The 20066-nt window shown below is 45.0% G+C and overlaps 2 protein-coding genes across 2 annotated transcripts; both read right to left on the bottom strand.

Moving 5' to 3' along the window:
* Window positions 1-1312: 1312 nt before the first annotated feature.
* On the bottom strand, window positions 1313-6571 carry itprid1 (ITPR interacting domain containing 1). The gene is made up of 4 exons (XM_041968197.1): window positions 5409-6571; window positions 3955-4082; window positions 2349-2460; window positions 1313-1626 (listed from the first exon to the last, which is right to left on the bottom strand). The coding sequence occupies exons 1-4, from the start codon at window positions 6414-6416 to the stop codon at window positions 1348-1350; spliced, it is 1527 nt and encodes a 508-aa protein (XP_041824131.1). The 5' UTR covers window positions 6417-6571; the 3' UTR covers window positions 1313-1347.
* A 7594-nt stretch (window positions 6572-14165) lies between these two features.
* LOC121628841 lies at window positions 14166-15597 on the bottom strand. Its single transcript, XM_041968222.1, has 2 exons — window positions 14312-15597; window positions 14166-14239 (listed from the first exon to the last, which is right to left on the bottom strand). Exons 1-2 carry the CDS (start codon window positions 14929-14931, stop codon window positions 14230-14232), a joined length of 630 nt encoding a protein of 209 aa, XP_041824156.1. The 5' UTR covers window positions 14932-15597; the 3' UTR covers window positions 14166-14229.
* Window positions 15598-20066: the final 4469 nt, after the last annotated feature.

Raw genomic sequence — 20066 nt, forward strand, 5'->3', positions numbered from 1 at the left:
TGAACCTTAAATTTGGAAGAAGGCGATGGCTACCACTACCGTGTAGCAGATCCCAGTTCGGATATCTGGGAATGCGTCATGTGATGTGGATATGTAAAATATTTAGATTATATTATGTTTGCCAATATTAAAAGTTCTGCTACGTTATGATTAGATCACGTTCAGGATCTGATATGAGACGTAGTTTACTGATTAACCACAATCACTTCCATTAAGATGTAATTTTCCTCCTGATCAGTCGGGTATGATTAATCATGTCTGATTAATCAAAAGTAAAAAACTGAGGCACATTCTGGATCTTGACCTTTACCATGTTCACCTAAAGGAACAGAAAACTGAAAGACTCTGTAGACATTAAATCAGGATGTAGTGGAAGCCTTCCTCCTCTCACATCAAAACCTACCTACATTTTGTCTTAAATCTACATTTAAACTCTGTTTATGACTCGATTTGATGTCACAGTGACATTTATTCTGCTTATTCCTGAAGTTCTGAGCGTCCTGAGGCTGAGAAACCACTTTAGTACTTTTCTTCCAGCCCAGAGCAGCATGATACAGCAGCAATTCACCTTACGCTCCATGTCGCACGCCAGCAACTGATTATTTACACCTGAGAACACTCATCCTGGCTCATTCATCAAAGAACGGCAAGAGGACATCATTGCAGGAAAAGAGAGGAAAACAAGAACAGAACAGAATAGAGCAAGAGAAAAGACAAGAGTCAACAGTAGACAGACTTTTACTGGCTGGAGAGATCTCAGAGAAGAGAAAGGAGGAAAATTATGCCTGATTAGCCGACTTTAGGGAAAAAATCTGACAAGTTGAGTAGTGTAGCTGTAACAGAGTCAATAAGCCAGAAAACAAAGAAAAACAGGCTTTGAACCCTTTAAGGCAGTGGTCCCCAGCCCTGGGCCTCAAGGCCCACTATCCTGCAGGTCTTAGATGTCTCCCTGCTGCAACACACCTTATTCTAATTAAGTCTGCAGGAAAGTGGGCCTTGATGACAGGAGATGGGGTTCCCTGCTTTAAGGTACTCTTTCTAAAATCAGTTATGTCATTGCAACATGTTCGTCCAGCTGTTTCTGTTTTCTAATGCTTCCTTTTACAGCCTAAATTCAAAATGACCTCATATTTGTCATGAAATAATAATAATAATAATGTCTTCCGTGTGTTTTCTAGGCTCTACTGTTAATATTGACTGACACAACAGACCAGTAATGGCTTTCTGGTTTTTCTAGAATATTTTAGACTGTAAAATATCTTTTTTTCTACCAGAAGCCTCAGCTTCTGGTAAAGCAACCCTGAAACACGTTAAAAAGAGTAACATATGACAAGCTGTCTTCTAGCTTTAATGAATACATGATTTTCCTACTCTCTGCAGGAGGCCGAGGAAGTCCAGCTTGTCTGCTGCAGAGGGAGGAGGACCCTGACTCTCGGAGATGTCCATGGATGCAGGAGGTACCTGTGTGGTTGAACTCCCGCTGTGTTTATTCCAGGCTGCATCCTGCAGCAGGCGGTCTGGACTAGAAACTGTCCTGTTGGGGCCAGGACTTGATGTGGGGGCAGTCTGTGGTGGTAAAACTTGAGAACACAGTAGATGCTGCTCATCCAACAGGGTGTGCATCTTCTGCTCAACAACAGAATCAGAAAACATACGTTATCAAAAGTGTCTTTAAAATCTTACTAATAAGAAAAGTCAGGTGATAAAATGGACAATCCGACCGACAGAAGTATGTATTCTATTCTATTCTATTCTATTCTATTCTATTCTATTCTATTCTACAGTCATTCAGCAGATGCTTTTCTCCAAATCGACTTACATCTGAGAGTAAGAACAACACAAGCAAGAAATCAAACAATTAAGTAGTCAGACTTCACTCCTTTTCCATGTTTAATCCAGTCAGGAGTCCCAGGATGGCTGGAGTCTGTTCCAGCTCAGGTATGCTAACAGTTTTACCGCTCCAGCTACAAACATGTCAGAACAAAGTAAAACACCTCAAACTCAACTCAGTCCAGTCCAAAGAGCTTCCTCCCACTGAACCCGTCTGACCTCAGCTCTCTAAAGCCGTCTTCTGTCCTGGTTTTCCCGTCCATGAGGACTTTTGTTCATGATTTTCTAATCAAATTCGTCTCCTCAACCCATAGCATGCAGCAATCCACACCATGGTGCAACGTGTGGGCCAGTTGGGTGCTCAGCGGGCAGAGACGGCTACCTTTACGTCACCACCAGAATTTACAGCGAGTTTCCAGCTGTGTGAGGATCATGATGCATTCTCTGATAGGTCTGTGTGCGCTGCGCTGATGGACCATCAGCACCATCAGCACCATCAGGATTCAGTGTTTTCTTACCGCTTTCAGGCTTTCATCGTAGTGATGGGCCAGTTCTTTCAGCTGCATCTCCAGTTCTCCAGCCTCCAGCTTCACTGCACATCTCAGCTTCTCTAAACTCTGAGCATCTTCCCTACACACACACACAGACACACACACACACACACACACACACACAGAGTTGTGTTTTGAGGCGTCCTTTGACAATTTTGCTCCAGTGCATACAAATGGTTCAGTAAACAGCTGTGAACTACCCACCATAATAAAACTAGAAGCAAGTCTTCTCTTATAGCACATGTGTATAATGTGTACTTTTACTAAGAAATGTACATAAATAACCATTTCTGTCAAAAACAGGATTTACTGGCTATCTTTTCAATGAAAGTGAAAGATTCATCAGTCCTCGTTCTGTCAGATACAACACTAACAAATGAAATTATCTAAACACCAAATAATAATAAAAAGAAAATATAAATGTGAAATAAACCAGTTGATTCACATCAGTGAACAACAGGTGATCACTTCACATGCACTATTTGTTCTAAACATATTCCATTGATTTGCTCCAGAAACATGAACTGAAATGAATCAATAATCCATATAAATTTAAAAATGAACAAGAAAAGAACTCGGATCCATTCTACATGATCAAATACCAGACATGACAGAAATGAATTCACAATAACGTCCATGTTAATAAGCACTTTTCCAAGTTAACAGGTAACATGGCAGCTGTAGCTCAGGAGGAGGAGCGGATGTCCACCAACCAGAAAGTCACTGATGCCATCTACAGGACGGGCCACAGCCGCCTATATTTCCTGAGTAAAGTCCTTCAACATCTGCCGGATGATGCTCAGGGTATGTCATGTGGTGGCCAGAGCCCTTCTTCATGCTGCTGTGTGCTGGGGCAGCAGTGCTGAAGGCGACCGGTCACATTGTTGGAGTGGAGCACGACTCTCTGAGGATGGTGTTATAGAGGAGGATGCTGTCCAAGCTAAGAACTATACTGGAAAGTCCTTCCCATCCTCTCCACAACACGCTGGACAGCCTCAGGAAGGCGTTCACCAACAGACTGACTCCACCTCGCTGCAACACGGAGCGCCACAGGATCCTTCCTTCCTTCCTGTAACACCGTAACTCTGCTCTGAAGCAGAAATCTCAAATAATTCCTTTAACTCTGTGCCTGGACGAATGAACCAACCACAGGTTCACCCCCCCCCCCCCCAAAAAAAAAACAGCCATAGAGGAAAAGAAACAGAAATACCTGCTGGGTCCTAAACTGCTGCCTCAGCTGATCAGTTTCAACAATTCTTGTGAATTTCTGATTATTAAATTGTAAATATTGGGCAAATCATTTATTTTAGGCCTTACTGCTTTCATCAGGTAACAACTTCTCATCATTTTATGAATCCAGCCAATCATAATTAAGTATATGTTGAACAGAATGACTGAATCAGGAGATATTAGATAAATTCTGTATATTTAATGGCTTCTTTACCCAGAAATGAAGTCAAACAGGACGTTGTCCAGCTCTGGTAGCTGGTTTCATTAGTAAGCCCCTGATTCAGAGCGAATGTTGATGGGCGGAGGTTTTTGAGGGGACCAGTGCAGGACCAGCTGTTTATACCTGTCGGTGGTGGAGAAGACACTGTAAACTGCTGCCTGGTCTTCACAGGACTGCTCCTCAATGTCACTGAAGACAGAACGAAACTGCTGCAGACACAACATCATCTCCTCCAGTTCATCCAGAGAGTACTATGGAAAATAAACAGGACCATCATTCTACAGTATGGGTCCATAAATACAAACATTAATAAATACTTGCACCAACAAAGAATAAACCTGCACAATTAAATACATTAATGACAGAAACACAGTAAAATATATTCACATTCACGGACCTCTGTCTTTATTTTTGAGGTGGTGATGACATTACCTTTAATTTAACATTTCTCATCACTTCTCTGAGTTTTCTGTTTGACAAGAATATACCGGATCATTATTATCTGTTCCCAATAAGACAGAAATTCTTTCAGATAAGTCTCAGCTGTGGTTGTAACATGCATTTCCTGATGCACTTGGACATCACCAGTGAAGTACCTGGAGTCATAGGGGGTTTCAGGTCTTTCAACCTCCAACCTCCTAAACCAGGGAACCTGATTGAGAGGCTTGTGTCCAAGAAACATCCCCCACTGCCTGTCCCTACGTCCAAAGCATCTATAACTTTTCTCTTGCTTGCTCCAGTTCTGCCCGCGAGCCTGTAGGCCTTACACTGTGATCGTCCAGCAAAGCCTCTCCCACATCAAGAGGCAAAAACTGTGACACCACCCCTGTCTGCAGCAATCCTCTGCCAGCTCAGAAGATTTCCTCATATTTTCTTTTTGATGGTTGGAGGTACTTGTTCTGGTTTTACAGATGGACTGAGCAACCACTTCAACATCTGGTGGCGCCAGCGATGGCGTCATTTTTAATCGAGTGCCTGGAGCAGCTGGTGAGATTCTTGTTGGTATAAGAATCTCAGCAGCTCTCAGCAGGTGATTATGTGTTTCCAGATTTCTGGAGCTTCTTGCTGAATCTGTGTTGTTACTGCAACACGAAGCCGTAACCATACGCTTGCGTGCAAGAGCACATTTCACTGCTGTCAGCTACGCAGACCCTACTGTACGCACATGCCGCAAGAGTATAAATCTAGCTTTAAACATAAAGATCCTCTACAGAGTTCAAACATCTTATTATATCATCACCTTGCTCTTGACTGTACCTTTTTCATTGACTGTGAAGCCTATGACCAACTTTGTCGGGGGATTGGATCGAAGTCAGGACTAGATACAGCCTGTTGGTTTTCCTTAACTAGTCTATTATTTATTATGAATTGACTCGAAGTAATTTATCTGTAAAGTGTCCTGAGACGACATTGTTGTGAACTGGCGCTATACAATAAAGAATTAAAATAAATGGAATTGAATTGTTTGTGAATGTGCTGTATACACAAATTCAATCATTAATAAAACATGGAAAAGAAGACCAACAGCTTCTAAAAGTTTTCAGCATGAATGAATCTTCACAGAAACAGTTACTCACAGGAAAGTTTCCTGAATGCTGCTTGCTGTGAGGCTTCTGTGGACACCGATGGTCACAGTGGCAGCAGCATGCTCTGGTCACCGTCTGGCTAGCTTCCCAAAGCTTGTTCTGGTCTTTTTTATTTGTGCCCACATCCTCCTGGATATCAGCCCAGAGTCGTGTACTTACAGAGACTGTTTCATTGTTTTGACCTGTCTTAGAGATGAACTCATGTGACCTCCATTCATTAGACATCAGAGGGCCAGGCTGGGGTACAAGGAATGACCCTAAAGGGGATTTTGTTGCTTCTGCAGCTCTCAGACTGTTTGGGATAGTTTGAACAGACCGATGTGATAAGTTCTTGGTGAGAGGGATGCGTTGAATGCGAAGATCTGCCCACGACTGGACAGCACGGAGCGGGGTGGAAGTGTCCAATGGGAGTATTCTGTGGGGAATATTGAGATGTGACTCAGTCCGGAAGGGAACGTCCTTCCTACTGACGATATGAGAGGACAAAACTGAAGACATCGAAACAGAGACAGAAGGAATTGGTTGTTTGAAGTTCAGGGTTGGACATGGGGATGGGAATGGGGCAGGAGTGACGGAGGAGGGTTTATCTGAAACACCAGTTGTATTTCTGGTGGTTTTATCAGTGACTGACATTGCTGAGGATGATCTGGGTAAGGTCAGAGCTTCACCGGTGGCTGGAAGCGAATCTGGAGCAGCAGGGTTACAAAGAAACTGAAATCTGTCTGAATCTTCATGGCTGCTCAACCCTTCAGATATGGGGGTTACATGAACCGGTTCTGCCCAGTAGACTTGATCATCGGTATCAAGCTGCTGACAAAAGGCATCCACATCTCCATTTTCATCGTCTGAGTCATCCACTGAGGTTTCAAATACCAGAACTAAGCCCTCAGTCTGTCCATGGCTGGGTTTTTCTTCAGTCCTGCAGTGAACCTGTGACAACTGGTCGTATAAAACCGAGGAACTGGAGGGAGAATCGTTCTGTGTGCCGTTCATTTCCATTTCAGAGTTTTCACTTTTAACTGAATACTCATCATGCAAACTGCAGGACTGGATGGCTGGTTTTATGTCTGTTTGTGTACATGTCTGAACAATGTCAGCTTTCCCCTCATTAACTCCATCTTCATTCCAGCTTGTCTGCAGTGTGTCATCCTCATCCAGGGATATGGGATCCATTTTAAAATAAATGTTATCAACAGAGGAGGTTGGAGGAGAGCCTAAATTATCACAAGCTCTTATTTCCTCTAGTGGCAAAGCTCCCCCAACCAGTTGGGGGTGGTCTGTAAGATCTGAAAAACTTCCATCAGGTGGATGTATCAGGCTATCTGGATTAACAGAAGGTGCAGAAGCAACAGAGGTCATTGTGGGATTCCCATCCTCTAACACAGAGCAGTCCAGAAAGTCTGAGGATGAAGCAAAATCATTGTTGATGTTCAACTGACGAGAATCGTCTGAGAGGTCGATTCCATCTGGTTGAAGTGGACGAAAATCTTTCTGATTGTCTCCATGATTGTCTGAGATAGACTTGATCAGTGTCGGAGGGACTATAGAGGGTGGACAAAGAAAACTGGGAGAAGTAGGATGTAAATACGGAGAAGACAGACACAGAGATGATAACCAAGCAGAGGCAGAGAGAAAATTTTCAGCACAATGTTTGCTCCATGACTTCCCAGATAAGTCTGACTGTGTCGATGGTGTAGAGGTGGAGGCAAAAAACTGACACTGGTGGAAATTTGGTGATGAAGACAGAGAGGAGTCAGGGGAAGAGAAAAGAGAAAAAGCAAAGCATGTTGTGTCTTCAGAATCATGAGAAACAGCACAGATGGTGGTGGACTGGGTTTTCTGGAACTCCTCTGAGATCAGCGAGGCAGGTTTGTTGGTGGAGAAAACAGATGAGACAGAAGTAAACTGGACCTGAGGACCCTGAACTCCAGACTGGGAGTCAATCATTTTCTTTGGTTTGTCTGATGAAGACTCAGGTTTGGATGGTGAAGTCGGTGGAGGCTGAATCTGAATGGTTGGTGACTTGTTGTTTAAAGGTTTTTGGTCAGATTTTGGGATGTCCAACAAGTCCATAGTATAAGACAGTGAGGATTCTGGTGAGGAACCGGGTGAGGATGGGAGATGTTCAGCGATTGAGGACGTAAGAGAGACAGAAAGAGTAGATGGAGAAGTTCCCGGATTCTCATGGCTCTGGTTGTCAGTGGTCCATACTGACAAGCCTGAGAGAACCTGCAGTCAGACAACAGACAGTCAAACATCCATACAAAAAACTGGTTTACATCCAGACCATTTTAGCTACTCAGCTTTTGTCTGGACCAGATCTATGAAGAAGAGCAATTAGTGTGAAACCACCAATCCGGTGTTCCCATTTCCATGCTCTGTCTAGAACAGAAGCAACAAACTTTATTTGACCTTTCCAGCACAGATTCATCTGTTGTGATTCTCAACATGAATCTGCACCAGCATACAAGTCTGGTCCTTTTTGTGAATCACTAAAAGGGGTATCACAGTTAAACATTTCATCTATTTAAATTTAGATAGTTGTAAGAGAAGATAACATGCATTAAAAAGAGGAGACCTTAACATGATCTGGTCCTGGTGAAGCCAGCTGAGGGATGGTGGAGATAAAGGGCTCCTCTAGAGAACCACTGCTACCTGACTGGTAGCTCTCGGTCGGTATCAAACTCTGCACTGCTCAAACACAGAAGAAATACAGAAAAACTAAGAGTAAGATAGTCAGTATCTTATTTTATGAATTGTTTATGATAATATTCAGTATACATAGATCTAGTCCAAGTTCTTTGGCTTAGGAACATAACCATGACCATAGCTCAAATGACCCCTATGATAAATAAAAACAATGGATCCAGATTTTCCTTGCCCAGACGCGGGACACCCCAGCCATCCCCTGGAGGCAGGACTGGAGGTGGGGTGTGGAGGCGAGTGCCTGGTGGCAGGAACTTTGCCCATGGAGCCCAGTTGGACCTTAACCTGAAAGAGGGTGATATAGGTGACATGGTCCCCTCCCTGCGACTTTCCCCCCGTGGATGAAAGGGTAGCCTTTCTCTGCCTTCAGGTGGGGGGGCGGGTCCTAACTGTTGTTTGTGCTTATGCACTGAACAGCAGTTCAGAGCACCTGACCTTTTTGGAATCTTTAGAAGGGGTGTTGGAGAGCACTCCTTCCAGGGACTCCCTCGTTCTGCTGGGGGACTTCAATGCTCATGTGGGTAGTTACAGTGACATCTGGAGGTGGCATGATTGGGAGGAACCCCCCCCACCCCCCCGATCTAAATCTGAGTGGTGTTTTGTTATTGGACTTCTGTGCTGGTCATGGATTGTCTAAAATGAACACCATGTTCAGGCATAAGTGTGTCCACATGTGCTCAGGACACTCTAGGTCGCAGTTTGATGATCAGCGTTATAGCCGTATCATCGGACTTGCGGCCGCATGTCTTGGACACTCGGGTGAAGAGAGGGGCGGAGCTGTCAGTTGATCACTACCTGGTGGTGAGTTGGCTCAGATGGTGGGGGAGGATCCCGGTCAGGCCTGGCAGACCCAAATGTTTTGTGGGGTCTACTGGGAACATCTGCCAAAGTTCCCTGTTAGAAAGAGTTTCAACATGCATATCCAGCAGAGCGTCAACCATGTCCCAAATGAGCCAGGGGACATTGAGTCCGAGTGGGCCTTTAATGTTGAGGCAGTAAACCGGAGCTGTTGCTGTAAGGTTGTCTGTGTCTGTCGTGGCAGAAATCCTTGGACTCGTTGGTGGACACCAGCAGTGAGGAATGCCATCAAGCTGAAGAAGGAGTCCTATCGAGACTTTTTGGCCTGTGGGACTTGGCAGGCTAAGCATCTTTGTCGGTCGTTGAGACAAAAACCTGGGCATGGGAGGAGTTTGGAGAGGCCATGGAGAATCCCTTGAGGAGATTCTGGCCCACTGTTCAATCGCTCAGGAGGGGGAAGCAGTGCTCCATCTATACCCACCGACTCCGGAACTTCAGATGAGGACGCAGAGTCAGGGGACCCCGGCGTGGGTTCTCCTATCTCTGAGGCTGAGGTCACTGAGGTGGTTAAAAAGCTGCTCCAAGGAATGGCCCCGGGGGTGGATGAGGTCTGCCTGGAGTTCCTTAAAGCTTTGGATGCTGTAGGTTGACATGCTTTAAGACCTACCTGAATTTCCTGCTTCTCCTGTGGAGCCTCCAGGAACACCACTTTCAATCCTTTGGGTCTGGAATAATACATGAAATGACATAAAGTTCATAAAATGTAAAAACTTGTGGGTACAGCAGAGAATAATTTAAATAGCTTTGGAGTTATCACCTCACTCTATTAAACACACTAATGCAGTCCAATGCAAGTACTCACCAAGTAATGATAGTTTACTGATACGTTTAGTTGAAAATAACGTACATTTATTAAGTGTTTTTGGGTTTGTAGTGAGTGACTTTAGATTGAAATAATGTTAATAGTAATAGATTATATTTGAAAACACCTTTCAAAGCACCCACAGTTTGTCTCTTATTTGTCCAGGTGCAGTATCAATCTGGATAAATAAGGATGCTGCATGTGGGACAATGTCAGGATCCTGGTCAGGATGGTAAAAGTTCTGATAGAAATTTGATCACCCCAAGACTGCTAGGATCCATGTTTAGCTGTTATGCCCTAGAAACCAAAGTTGTTCTGCATCAAAAAATAAATGAAACAGTTTCATTCTTCGTTGGTTGTCTCGTCTTCTCTTTCAGTAATTCTTGGTGCAGCGCCACCATTGGTGGAGAGTGGAACACATTATTGAAAAGGTCAGATTTGTCTGAGTAGTGCAGGATGAATGTGGACATGTTCTGGAATAATGTGGCACCCCAAACTGAACTAAGTCCCTAATCATACTGAGTCTAGACTCGGACTATCCTGGTTTGAAAGCAGCCTAAGTCACACCAGAATTCACTCCACCAGAATGAGTCCTGTATGATTTTAAATCAAGAAACACAATTTACTAGTTTTTTATTTTCATTTAATTTCCTGTACTGTTTCATCCAATTCAGGGTCACGGGGAAGCTGGAGCCTATCCCAGCAATTAGCAGGCGAGAGGCAGGTACACCTGGACAGGTACACCTGGACAGGTCTCCAGTCCATCACAGAGCACACACAGAGACAAATAACCACTCACACATTTCTAGGGAGAATCTAACATGCATGTCTTTGGATGGTGGGAGGAAAAACTGTAAATGCAAACTCCACACAGAAAGGCCACTGTTCACACCTCCCCCCAGCCGAGGCTCGAACCAGCGACCTTCTTACAGGAGGATGCTGTATGTTGTTTGATTTTTGTGGAGGAAAAAGGAAAATTAGGCCTTTATGGCAGCATCTATCTATTACTCCTCCAGGGAACCCTGCTTACTTTCTTTCAGATAATTCCCTGACCTGGCTTAAACTACCGCTCTTCTATGAGAGGTGTGTGTCTGCCGTTAGGCTGGGCTGGGATTGAGCTTCTAAGGAATACACACAATCTCCAGATATCCAGGTTTAGATTTTTTTTCAAGTGGAATTTTGTCTAAGAGGTTTCAGTGATTAGTTAAAACACACTGATGAGAGTTTGCAGCAGTTTTACTCACATGCTGGTTTTTATGGTTGTTGATTTGGTCAAGTGACATCTTTGATGCTCGTCTAAATGCTGCGCTTATGCGCCTCCTCCTCTCCTGGACACCTGAAGGCAAGTCTTTTCCTTTAAAAAGGGGGGAGGTAGACCCCTTTAAACTGGAAAACCCCTTAGATACCAGCTGGAGGACCTCAAGCTGCCTAAAACGATCTGAATGAGTGAGGAAAAAGGAAAGACAAGAAGAGCTCTGAGAATAACAACAGAAATAAAACACTGTAGGCTGTTATTAAAGATAAGACTTTAAACATATAACTTTATCTGATATTCACTGATGACTCTGCAGGTTTTAACATTGTATTACCATCATGGGAGTCTTTCCTCCTGTTTGTAGCTGTAAAAAACAAGCTTACTGCTAACATCTGGGTTTTCCAGATTTAGGCGTTCCTTCTGGGCCTCCAGAAACACCTGCACTGATATTCCTCTTGCGTGAGACTGGAAATTGAGAAATCTAGTTGGAATGCGTCCAGAGAGGTCAGGTTCATCGCAGCCGAAGCCGAGATCCAGGAGGATCTCTTCTGGGTCGTCGTTCCACAGGTTGAGAAGATCCATCACACTTAAAAAAGGAGAACAAGTAGCAGAGCATCGTGAAGGCCTGAATGTGTGATACTATCACATATACTATCATCCTGTCATCATACTATATGATATGGTGCATATACTCTCAGATCGAGTCTTTAAACTCTGAAAATGCTGCAGGATACCAGCCAGGCCTGTAAGCAGCGCTGAAGATGAAGATGTGGAGCATGCTCACAAACTGGTGCGATGTAAACATGTTGCTCATGGTGAAGCTTTCTGCTGAACCAACAACTGCAGTCCTCCATTGTTGCAGCTTTTGCAGGAGCTGTGCATCATTGGTTCAGAAAACATTTTTATAGGTTGTAAACTCAGGGACGAAACAGTGGTGCTTTTCAGATTAATTGACTTGGGGACCCATGGTAAATAAAATAGTGTTTTCAGGCTCAAATAAACACATAATCAATGTGGACAAAACATCCAAACGATAATAACTTAGCTGATTCACCGAAACTCGTCTCCATGTGAACTTTATTCTATGTTGTTACGACCCCTTCTTCTTTTGTGGCTTTGTTAATTATGTTTGTGTGCAGGTGCAGCTGGAGTATTCGGCGGGGCGTATATAAGACCCGCCTACAATCGGCCTGGTCTCTTCTTTCTTTGCTCCGCTCCCAGGCCGGACCTGCGCCGCTGCACCTCGCGTTTGTGTTTGGTTTAGTTCTACATCATACAACACTGCCTGCATTATATTTGTACACACAACCAAGCACGCCCTGACATTACTGATATTGCAGACAATCACACTTCATGATTATATTATTTTGTCTTAAGTTTTGGTTTAATAAATAATTATAATTGGTTTTCTTGGTTGTTCGGCGTTGTTTTGTTATAACCGTACGGCTGGTTGTAACAAATGGGGGCTCGTCCTTCTTGTTCTCGGGTTTTTGTGTTCTCGTTGGGTGCGCCGTGGTTGTTCTTTTGAGTGTGCGTTGGGTGGTTTGTTTTGGTTGTTCTTTGTTTGGTGTTTGGCGCCTGCGGCTGTCTTTGTTGGCGGAGGGAAGAGCCCGCGGTGACGTCGTTGGCTGGGAGTGGAGTTTCGTTTGGCCGGGGTGAGTTGATTGCTTTTTGCGGCTTAGCCGGTCGGTTGCAGGCTCGGTGCCCCGGTTAGGTGTGGAGACGTTGCTCCTTTGGGCTTCGTCTGTGTTTTTTTTGTTAGTGTCGCGGGGACGCGGTTAGTGTTCGCTGCGCCAGCAGTGATCTCGGGGGCACGTCCGCGGGGTTTGAGGGGGTGATCTGTGTAGATTGCCTCGCGTCCCCGCTGGTTTTCAGTGCGTAAGTACCCGCCGCTGGCCTGCGTGAAGACTAGGGTTGAGCTTGGTGTTAGGTTAGGTAAGTTTTGTTAGGCAGGTGTGGTAGCGGGGCATTGGGTCTGCTGCTGTTTGTTGGTGCCGTTTTTGCCGTTTGGCCTGCGGTGTTTGTGTTGTGTGGGGAAATCATGGTGACTGTGTCGGAGTTTTTTCGCTCTCCTTCGCTGGAATTTTTGGAGGAGTGTACAAAGGATCAGCTGCTGGAGATTGGTCGTTATTATGGCGTTGAGATTGATAGCAAACGTCTTAAGGAGAATTTTAAGGCCATCCTGATTGCCAATTTGACGGAGAAAGGTGTTTTTTTTGGCTAAGCCTCCGTCGGATTCTTTGCCGGGTGCAGCTTCGCTGACGCCGGGTGCGGTTTCGTTACCGCCGGGTTTGACGTTTGAGCAGCAAAAGGAATTGCTGCGCTTACAGTTTGAGATTGAACGCGTGAAGCTGGAGTCAATAAGGGAAAGCAGGCACAGTGACGCTGCGGTGCGCTCGTTGTCGGGTTCCTCTGCTGCCGACACTTTTGATGTTCTTGGTAACTTGCGCCTTTTGCCTCAGTTTCAGGAGAACGATCCGGACTCTTTTTTCCTGATTTTCGAGCGGTTGGCCGACGCACGTAAGTGGGACAGTTCGGCGCGCGCTCTGTTGTTGCAGTGCGTTCTGGTGGGCCGCGCTCAGGAGGCGTTTTCTGTGCTGTCCGTGTCGGATAGCCAGGATTATGTTAAGGTGAAGGCGGCTGTTTTGCAGGCTTATGAGCTGGTGCCTGAGGCATACCGACAGCGGTTTCGGTCTTGCGGAAAGGCCGCTGGGCAGAGTTATCTCGAGTTTGCTCGGGATTTGAAGTTGCATTTCACGCGCTGGTGCTCAGCTGCGAAAGTGGCTGATTTTGAGCGGCTGTGTGAGTTGATTCTCTTGGAACAGCTGAAGGATTCGGTGCCGTGTGTGGTTGCCACGTACATCTGTGAGCAAGAGGCCGAGACGGTGGCTGTGGCTGCGGCGCTGGCGGATGACTATGTTTTGACTCATAAGTCCCAGTTTCTGTATAGTGATGGGCCTTCTCCGGGTAGTGGGCGTGGTGAGTGCCGAGCTGCGTCCGTGCGTCGTGGGGATGTGTCGTCTGACGCGCGTGCCGGGGCGGACGTGTGCCACTACTGCCGTGAGAGGGGCCACTGGAAGGGGGATTGTCCTGTGTTGTCATCTAGGGGGAAAACCTCGGCACAGAATGTTAATCCGACCGCGTTTGCAGATCCGGGTGGTTCTCCTGTTGCCGCTGCTGGAGTGTGCACTTCATTTCCTTTGCATGTCCCCGACGCGCTGGATTCGTATGCCCCTTTTATTCGGACTGGGTTCGTGTCCTTGACAGGTGGCGCGAAGACTCCTATTCGGATTCTGAGAGACACGGGTGCGTATGATTCGTATGTCGTGGGTTCGGTCCTCCCGTTCTCTTCCCGTTCGGCTACTGGTGATTATGTTGTGGGTCGTGGCATGGGCTTGACGACGTTGCCTACTCCGTTGCATAGAGTGGTTTTGGACTGTGAGCTGGTGCGTGGGGAAGTGTCTGTGGGCGTGCGGGCCGCGTTGCCCGTGGATGGAATTCATTTTATTTTGGGGAATGGCCTGGCGGGCGGCCGTGTTTGGTCTGCTGATCCCTTCTTGCTGCGCGCTGCCGGTTCGCTTGTTGGTGACAGTGGTGTTCGTGTGACAGCCTCCCCTGTGGTTGCGCTGTGTCCGTCTGTTCAGGGGGGTGGGTTGTCTCCGCCTCCTAGGGTGTTTCCAGCGTGTGCCGATATGCGTGCTATGTGCGCGGCTTCGCTGGATGCGGTCGCTGTGAGGGAGGACGTTGCTTTGTCTGTGGCAGATTTTCCTCTTGAGGTGTCTCACGAGGAGTTGGTCCGGGAACAGCGTGCTGATCCGTCTTTGACAGTGGCCTTTGGTCTGGCTGTCCCAGGGGCGGCAATAGCAAGCGTGGCGAGTGGGTACTTTGTGCATGATGGTTTATTGTTTCGGAAGTGGACATTTGGGGGCGACCGGGCGCGTGAGGTTGTGTTTCAGCTGGTGGTTCCATCTATATTTCGCACTGTTGTCCTCGGAGTTGCTCATGACGACTCTGGTCATTTTGGTGTGCGGAAAACATATTTGCATCTCCGCAGGCATTTTTTCTGGCCGGGGGCGAAAAAAGATGTGTCTGTTTTTCTTAAAACGTGCCGGGTCGTCCGTTCCGGTGCCGGATGACCCCTGCTGTGTTCGGTCGGGGCGTGACATTGCTAGAGCTGATGCGTTGTCGAGGGCTCCTGTGGTTCGGTCTGTGGGTTCCCTGGTGTGTGGTGGTTGCCCTGTTTCTCACCTTCTCTTCCCCTTTAGGTGCCGGTGGAGGTGATGGTGAGGGTAAATTTGGTTGGGTGTTTGTACACGTTTGTTTTTGTTTTGGTTTTGTTTCGGTGGTTCACGGGGATGACTCCCCATGACCCCCGTTTTTATGGGGGGTGGTGTTACGACCCCTTCTTCTTTTGTGGCTTTGTTAATTATGTTTGTGTGCAGGTGCAGCTGGAGTATTCGGCGGGGCGTATATAAGACCCGCCTACAATCGGCCTGGTCTCTTCTTTCTTTGCTCCGCTCCCAGGCCGGACCTGCGCCGTTGCACCTCGCGTTTGTGTTTGGTTTAGTTCTACATCATACAACACTGCCTGCATTATATTTGTACACACAACCAAGCACGCCCTGACATTACTGATATTGCAGACAATCACACTTCATGATTATATTATTTTGTCTTAAGTTTTGGTTTAATAAATAATTATAATTGGTTTTCTTGGTTGTTCGGCGTTGTTTTGTTATAACCGTACGGCTGGTTGTAACAATGTACATGTGTGTATGTTTGTGCTGTTTGGTGGCATATTGTCAAACTTGTATGTTGTACTGGTACCTGAATTTCCTGACTGGAACTTGTCCCAGTTACTGAAAGCTGGACTGCACCCACTCCACTGAAAGAGCTGTAAGACACAACATATGTGTGGTGGGAAAGGTTTTTACCTGGTTCCCTCCTCCTCCTCACTTGCACATTCCAGGCGCTGAATATAAATATGAATCTGTGTGTGTTCCTGTAGGCCAGTGAACGAGCGCACAACGCGGTTATTGTGCGCTCGTTCACTTGGCTCATCAGGATAACTGGTCCAGCGGCCGATGAGACATTGGCCCCTCCTACCAAGTTCAGGGGGGAGCTTAGACCTGACTATCACTTTTGAGTGAATCCTGTTTTTTTTTTTTGTTTGTTTGTTTTGTTTTACTTAGAGGGAGTTATTGTGTATAGTGTTTTTTCTTTTTTATCTAGGTGTGCTCATTTGAATCAGTTAATAAAATATGTTTAGTTTTTTTGTGTTTTTGTTTTTATGTCCAGGTGCATAATTCCAACCTGTAATTATTCTTCTTCTGCTGTAAATTACTGAAGAGTAGACTGACCCTTTAGTTGGTGCTGTTGACTTACTAGGTTAAAGCAAACCTGAAGTCCCCTAGTTCTTCCTTGCTCACACCACTTCTGGTTCAAAGTTTCATATGCGTCAGATGACCGTCCCCTCTCCTGTGTTGTTCCTTAGCATTTACAGGCCACATAAATACTGTTAAACATTTTGTGATGACTATGCTGAACTGCTGTCAATACTCTAAGTTGGCTTTGACTGCCCTGTGATGGACTGGTGACCCGTCCAGGTGTACCCTGCCTCTCACCTGCTAAATGCTGGGAAAGGCTCCAGCTTCCATGTGATTCATAATGGACGAAGTGGTATGGATGATGGATGGATGGATGGGTGGATGATGGATGGATGGATGGATGATGGATGGATGGATGGATGGATGGATGAATGGATGATGGATGGATGATGGATGGATGGGTGGATGGATGGATGGGTGGATGATGGATGGATGGATGATGGGTGGATGGATGGATGGATGGATGGATGGATGGATGGATGGATGATGGGTGGATGATGGATGGATGGATGATGGGTGGATGGATGGATGGATGGATGGATGGATGGATGAATGGATGATGGATGGATGATGGATGGATGGGTGGATGGATGGATGGGTGGATGATGGATGGATGGATGATGGATGGATGGATGGATGATGGATGGATGGATGGATGGATGGATGAATGGATGATGGATGGATGATGGATGGATGGGTGGATGGATGGATGGGTGGATGATGGGTGGATGGATGGATGGATGGATGGATGGATGATGGATGGATGATGGATGGATGGACTTTGACTGTGTAGTTATTTTTGGTGATTTCAACATTCATGCTAATAACCCGGAGGACAGAGGGACCAAAGAACTGTGTATTCTTGGTAACTTTGGTCTAACTCGGCATGTGGAACAGAGACAGAGAAAAACCCTCAAACTGTTCGAAAAACAGCGTTCTGTGCAGGAGGAGACTCATCATCATCAGAGGAGGCATCAATGTTATTGATAAACAGCATCACTGCTGTTTATTTTTGCCAGTTAAACTACAGTTTAAGATCTTTCTAACAAGTCTTGACTGTCTCTTTGTGCAAAGAACTCTGTTAATAAACCCGTGGATAAAGTGTAAAATGTCCTAAGCAGCCTCAGCTTTTCCTGGCAAAGAGGAAATCTCAGGTGCAGGCTCATTTAAATATGATTTGTGCATTTAAATAGGGGTGTGGACCTATGGATTAACTAAATTAACTAATGAATTAACTAAATTAGGTTGGATTTATGATTCATACATCTGGATTTTTTTTTATGCCATGTTTTAGTAGGAAATCCATGCCAGTCTTTGTACACGAGACCCCAGCTGCCGCAGACATGTTTTATCTGTAGGGGGATCACACTACTCAGACTCCCAAGGAAAGTTTATACCATGGAGTTGGAAAGGGGGCTCCAATTGTTGAGCCCTAAATCCAAGTTTATGTAACAAATAATGACTGTTAATGGTTCAAGTCAAGCAGCACGAACTGTGGAGCTACTGCTGGAAAATTTCAGGCTGTACTGAATATATCAGAATAATCTTTTATTTTATTGTTGATGATGAGACCATAACACCCCCACTAACAAGTCTGGTGGAAGATATTGTTTACCTTCTATGTCCAGAGCCAGTTCAGCGTTACCATGGAGGTTCCTCCACAGGGTCTGCAGGGACACAGCAGCATGAGAAACATAGCAGGGTCCTCTCATGCAAGTCAAGTCAAGGACATGTAAAGTAATTTTCTTGTTTATTTTCCTAATTAATTCGAGTAGTAAGAGGAGCAGTGTATGGAATGTCTCTTCATCACCCATGCAGATACTGGAAAACAGACGTCCACTGTAATGACTGCTGTTCATTTAAAGGGGAGGTCCCAGTTTGAACCACTGGGTGCAGTTAGGGAAAGACATGTTTCTAACGATGTGATATAAGACCATAGGACAGCTATTTAATATTGCCTTTATCCAAAAGAAAAAAAAAACATGAGTGGAGGCGTAGCAGGAAATCTTGTGGGGTGTGTGGAGGGGGTGTAGCATTGGTGATCGTTTTCATTCCTGACCACACGTCCCTCACGTTGCTCTGCTGGAGCTGCTTTCTAACTCCTTCCTGCATTCCTCCTCCCACTTCTTAATCTTTGTTTTAAGTTATTTTTGTCTCTATCCCTGAAGACTTTCTTTTTGATGTTTAGCAGCTTTCTCAGGTCTCTGGTGATACAGGGTTTCTTACTGGGGAAACACCTCACTGTTCTTTTTGGGATGATGCTGTCCACTCAGAAGTTGATATAACACACTCAGTCATGGCATCTCCATGTGGTTTCAGAGGGCATTCTAGTCTGTGGCCTCAAAGCACCTCTCAGAGCATCTTCAGCTGTATTAGACCAGCTTTTAATAATCTGTGTGATGAAGGGTTGCTGCTGAACGATGGGCTTGTAGGTGGAGGTAAGAAGAACCAGATTATGGAGGCAGAGGAGCTGGATGTATTTTTAACATTTGCATAAAATAAGTCAAACATCTCTGGTTATTTTCTCTGGCGGAGCAGCTGACAAGCTGTTGAAATGGTGAAGTTGCAGAGGGAAGCTTGGTTTAAATCTTCAGATATCGCCATCAATGTATTGGAATGTTGTGTTTGAAGCCCAGCAGTGACTGAGCTGATGACGTCTGAGCATCAGTAGTTGTACCAGGTGAAACATAGACCACTTTCAGAAGAACTTATGTAAGTTACTTTCTACATAAATATTATGGACATAAAGTTAAAACTAGCATTTTAACATTCCAGGTGTAGATTCTCTCGTTTACAGTTACATATAATCATCATCTCTTGGTAACAAGCAGTTTTTTCTACATTTTCTTCTCCTAATTAAGTCCTAATCTGATATATTGTCTCTAAGCAGTGTAGGGAGATTTTCATTGAAACACATAATACTACATTCTCATTTTTTCTTGTGTCCTCACCAGCATTTCAAGCTTGTCAGTTTTATTTTCTAAAGATCTTATGTTTACCAAGATAATGGAGGGAGGCATTAGCTTAAATTTCCTCCACTTCTCTCTGATTTGCTCCTGTGCTGCATCCTCTACATTTCCAAATCAACATGCCGAGAATTTGGTGTTTTTACAAGTGTCCAAGGTACAAATATCTCTAGTAGCATGTCTTCTAAACCAGTTTAATGTTAAAACAAATAAGAAAATAATTATCTTAAGTGTTTTAAATAAAAAAATATCCAACTACACCATATATGAAAATGATATAAATATTATCACAATATGATCAAACCTACTGCAGCTTGCTGTAACTTGTGCAGCAAGTTTTAGAATCACAACAATCATACAAAACATGCTTCGTATTACCTGTAATCATCTCCATGCAAACTCATGAGTCAAACTTACCCGTAAGTACACAAGAGTCCATACTACCAGGTATGCAGGTCTGTTCTTTTTGCAGTTGATATTGACAAACAGCCCAAATTTAATGCTGTTACACTGACTGACTAACCTTATCATGGCTTCTGTTTACTGACAATAAGGTAATATAGATCGTTTTAGTTGAGGGTAAAGGCAAAGGAGTGGGCAGAGGCAAAATGGACAATTTGCGTTGCCCATGATTTTCTCAACCACTATTTGCATGCAATTTGCATGGGCTTTCAC

This window comes from Melanotaenia boesemani, chromosome 18 (assembly GCF_017639745.1).
Source record: "Melanotaenia boesemani isolate fMelBoe1 chromosome 18, fMelBoe1.pri, whole genome shotgun sequence".
Taxonomy (NCBI): domain Eukaryota; kingdom Metazoa; phylum Chordata; class Actinopteri; order Atheriniformes; family Melanotaeniidae; genus Melanotaenia; species Melanotaenia boesemani.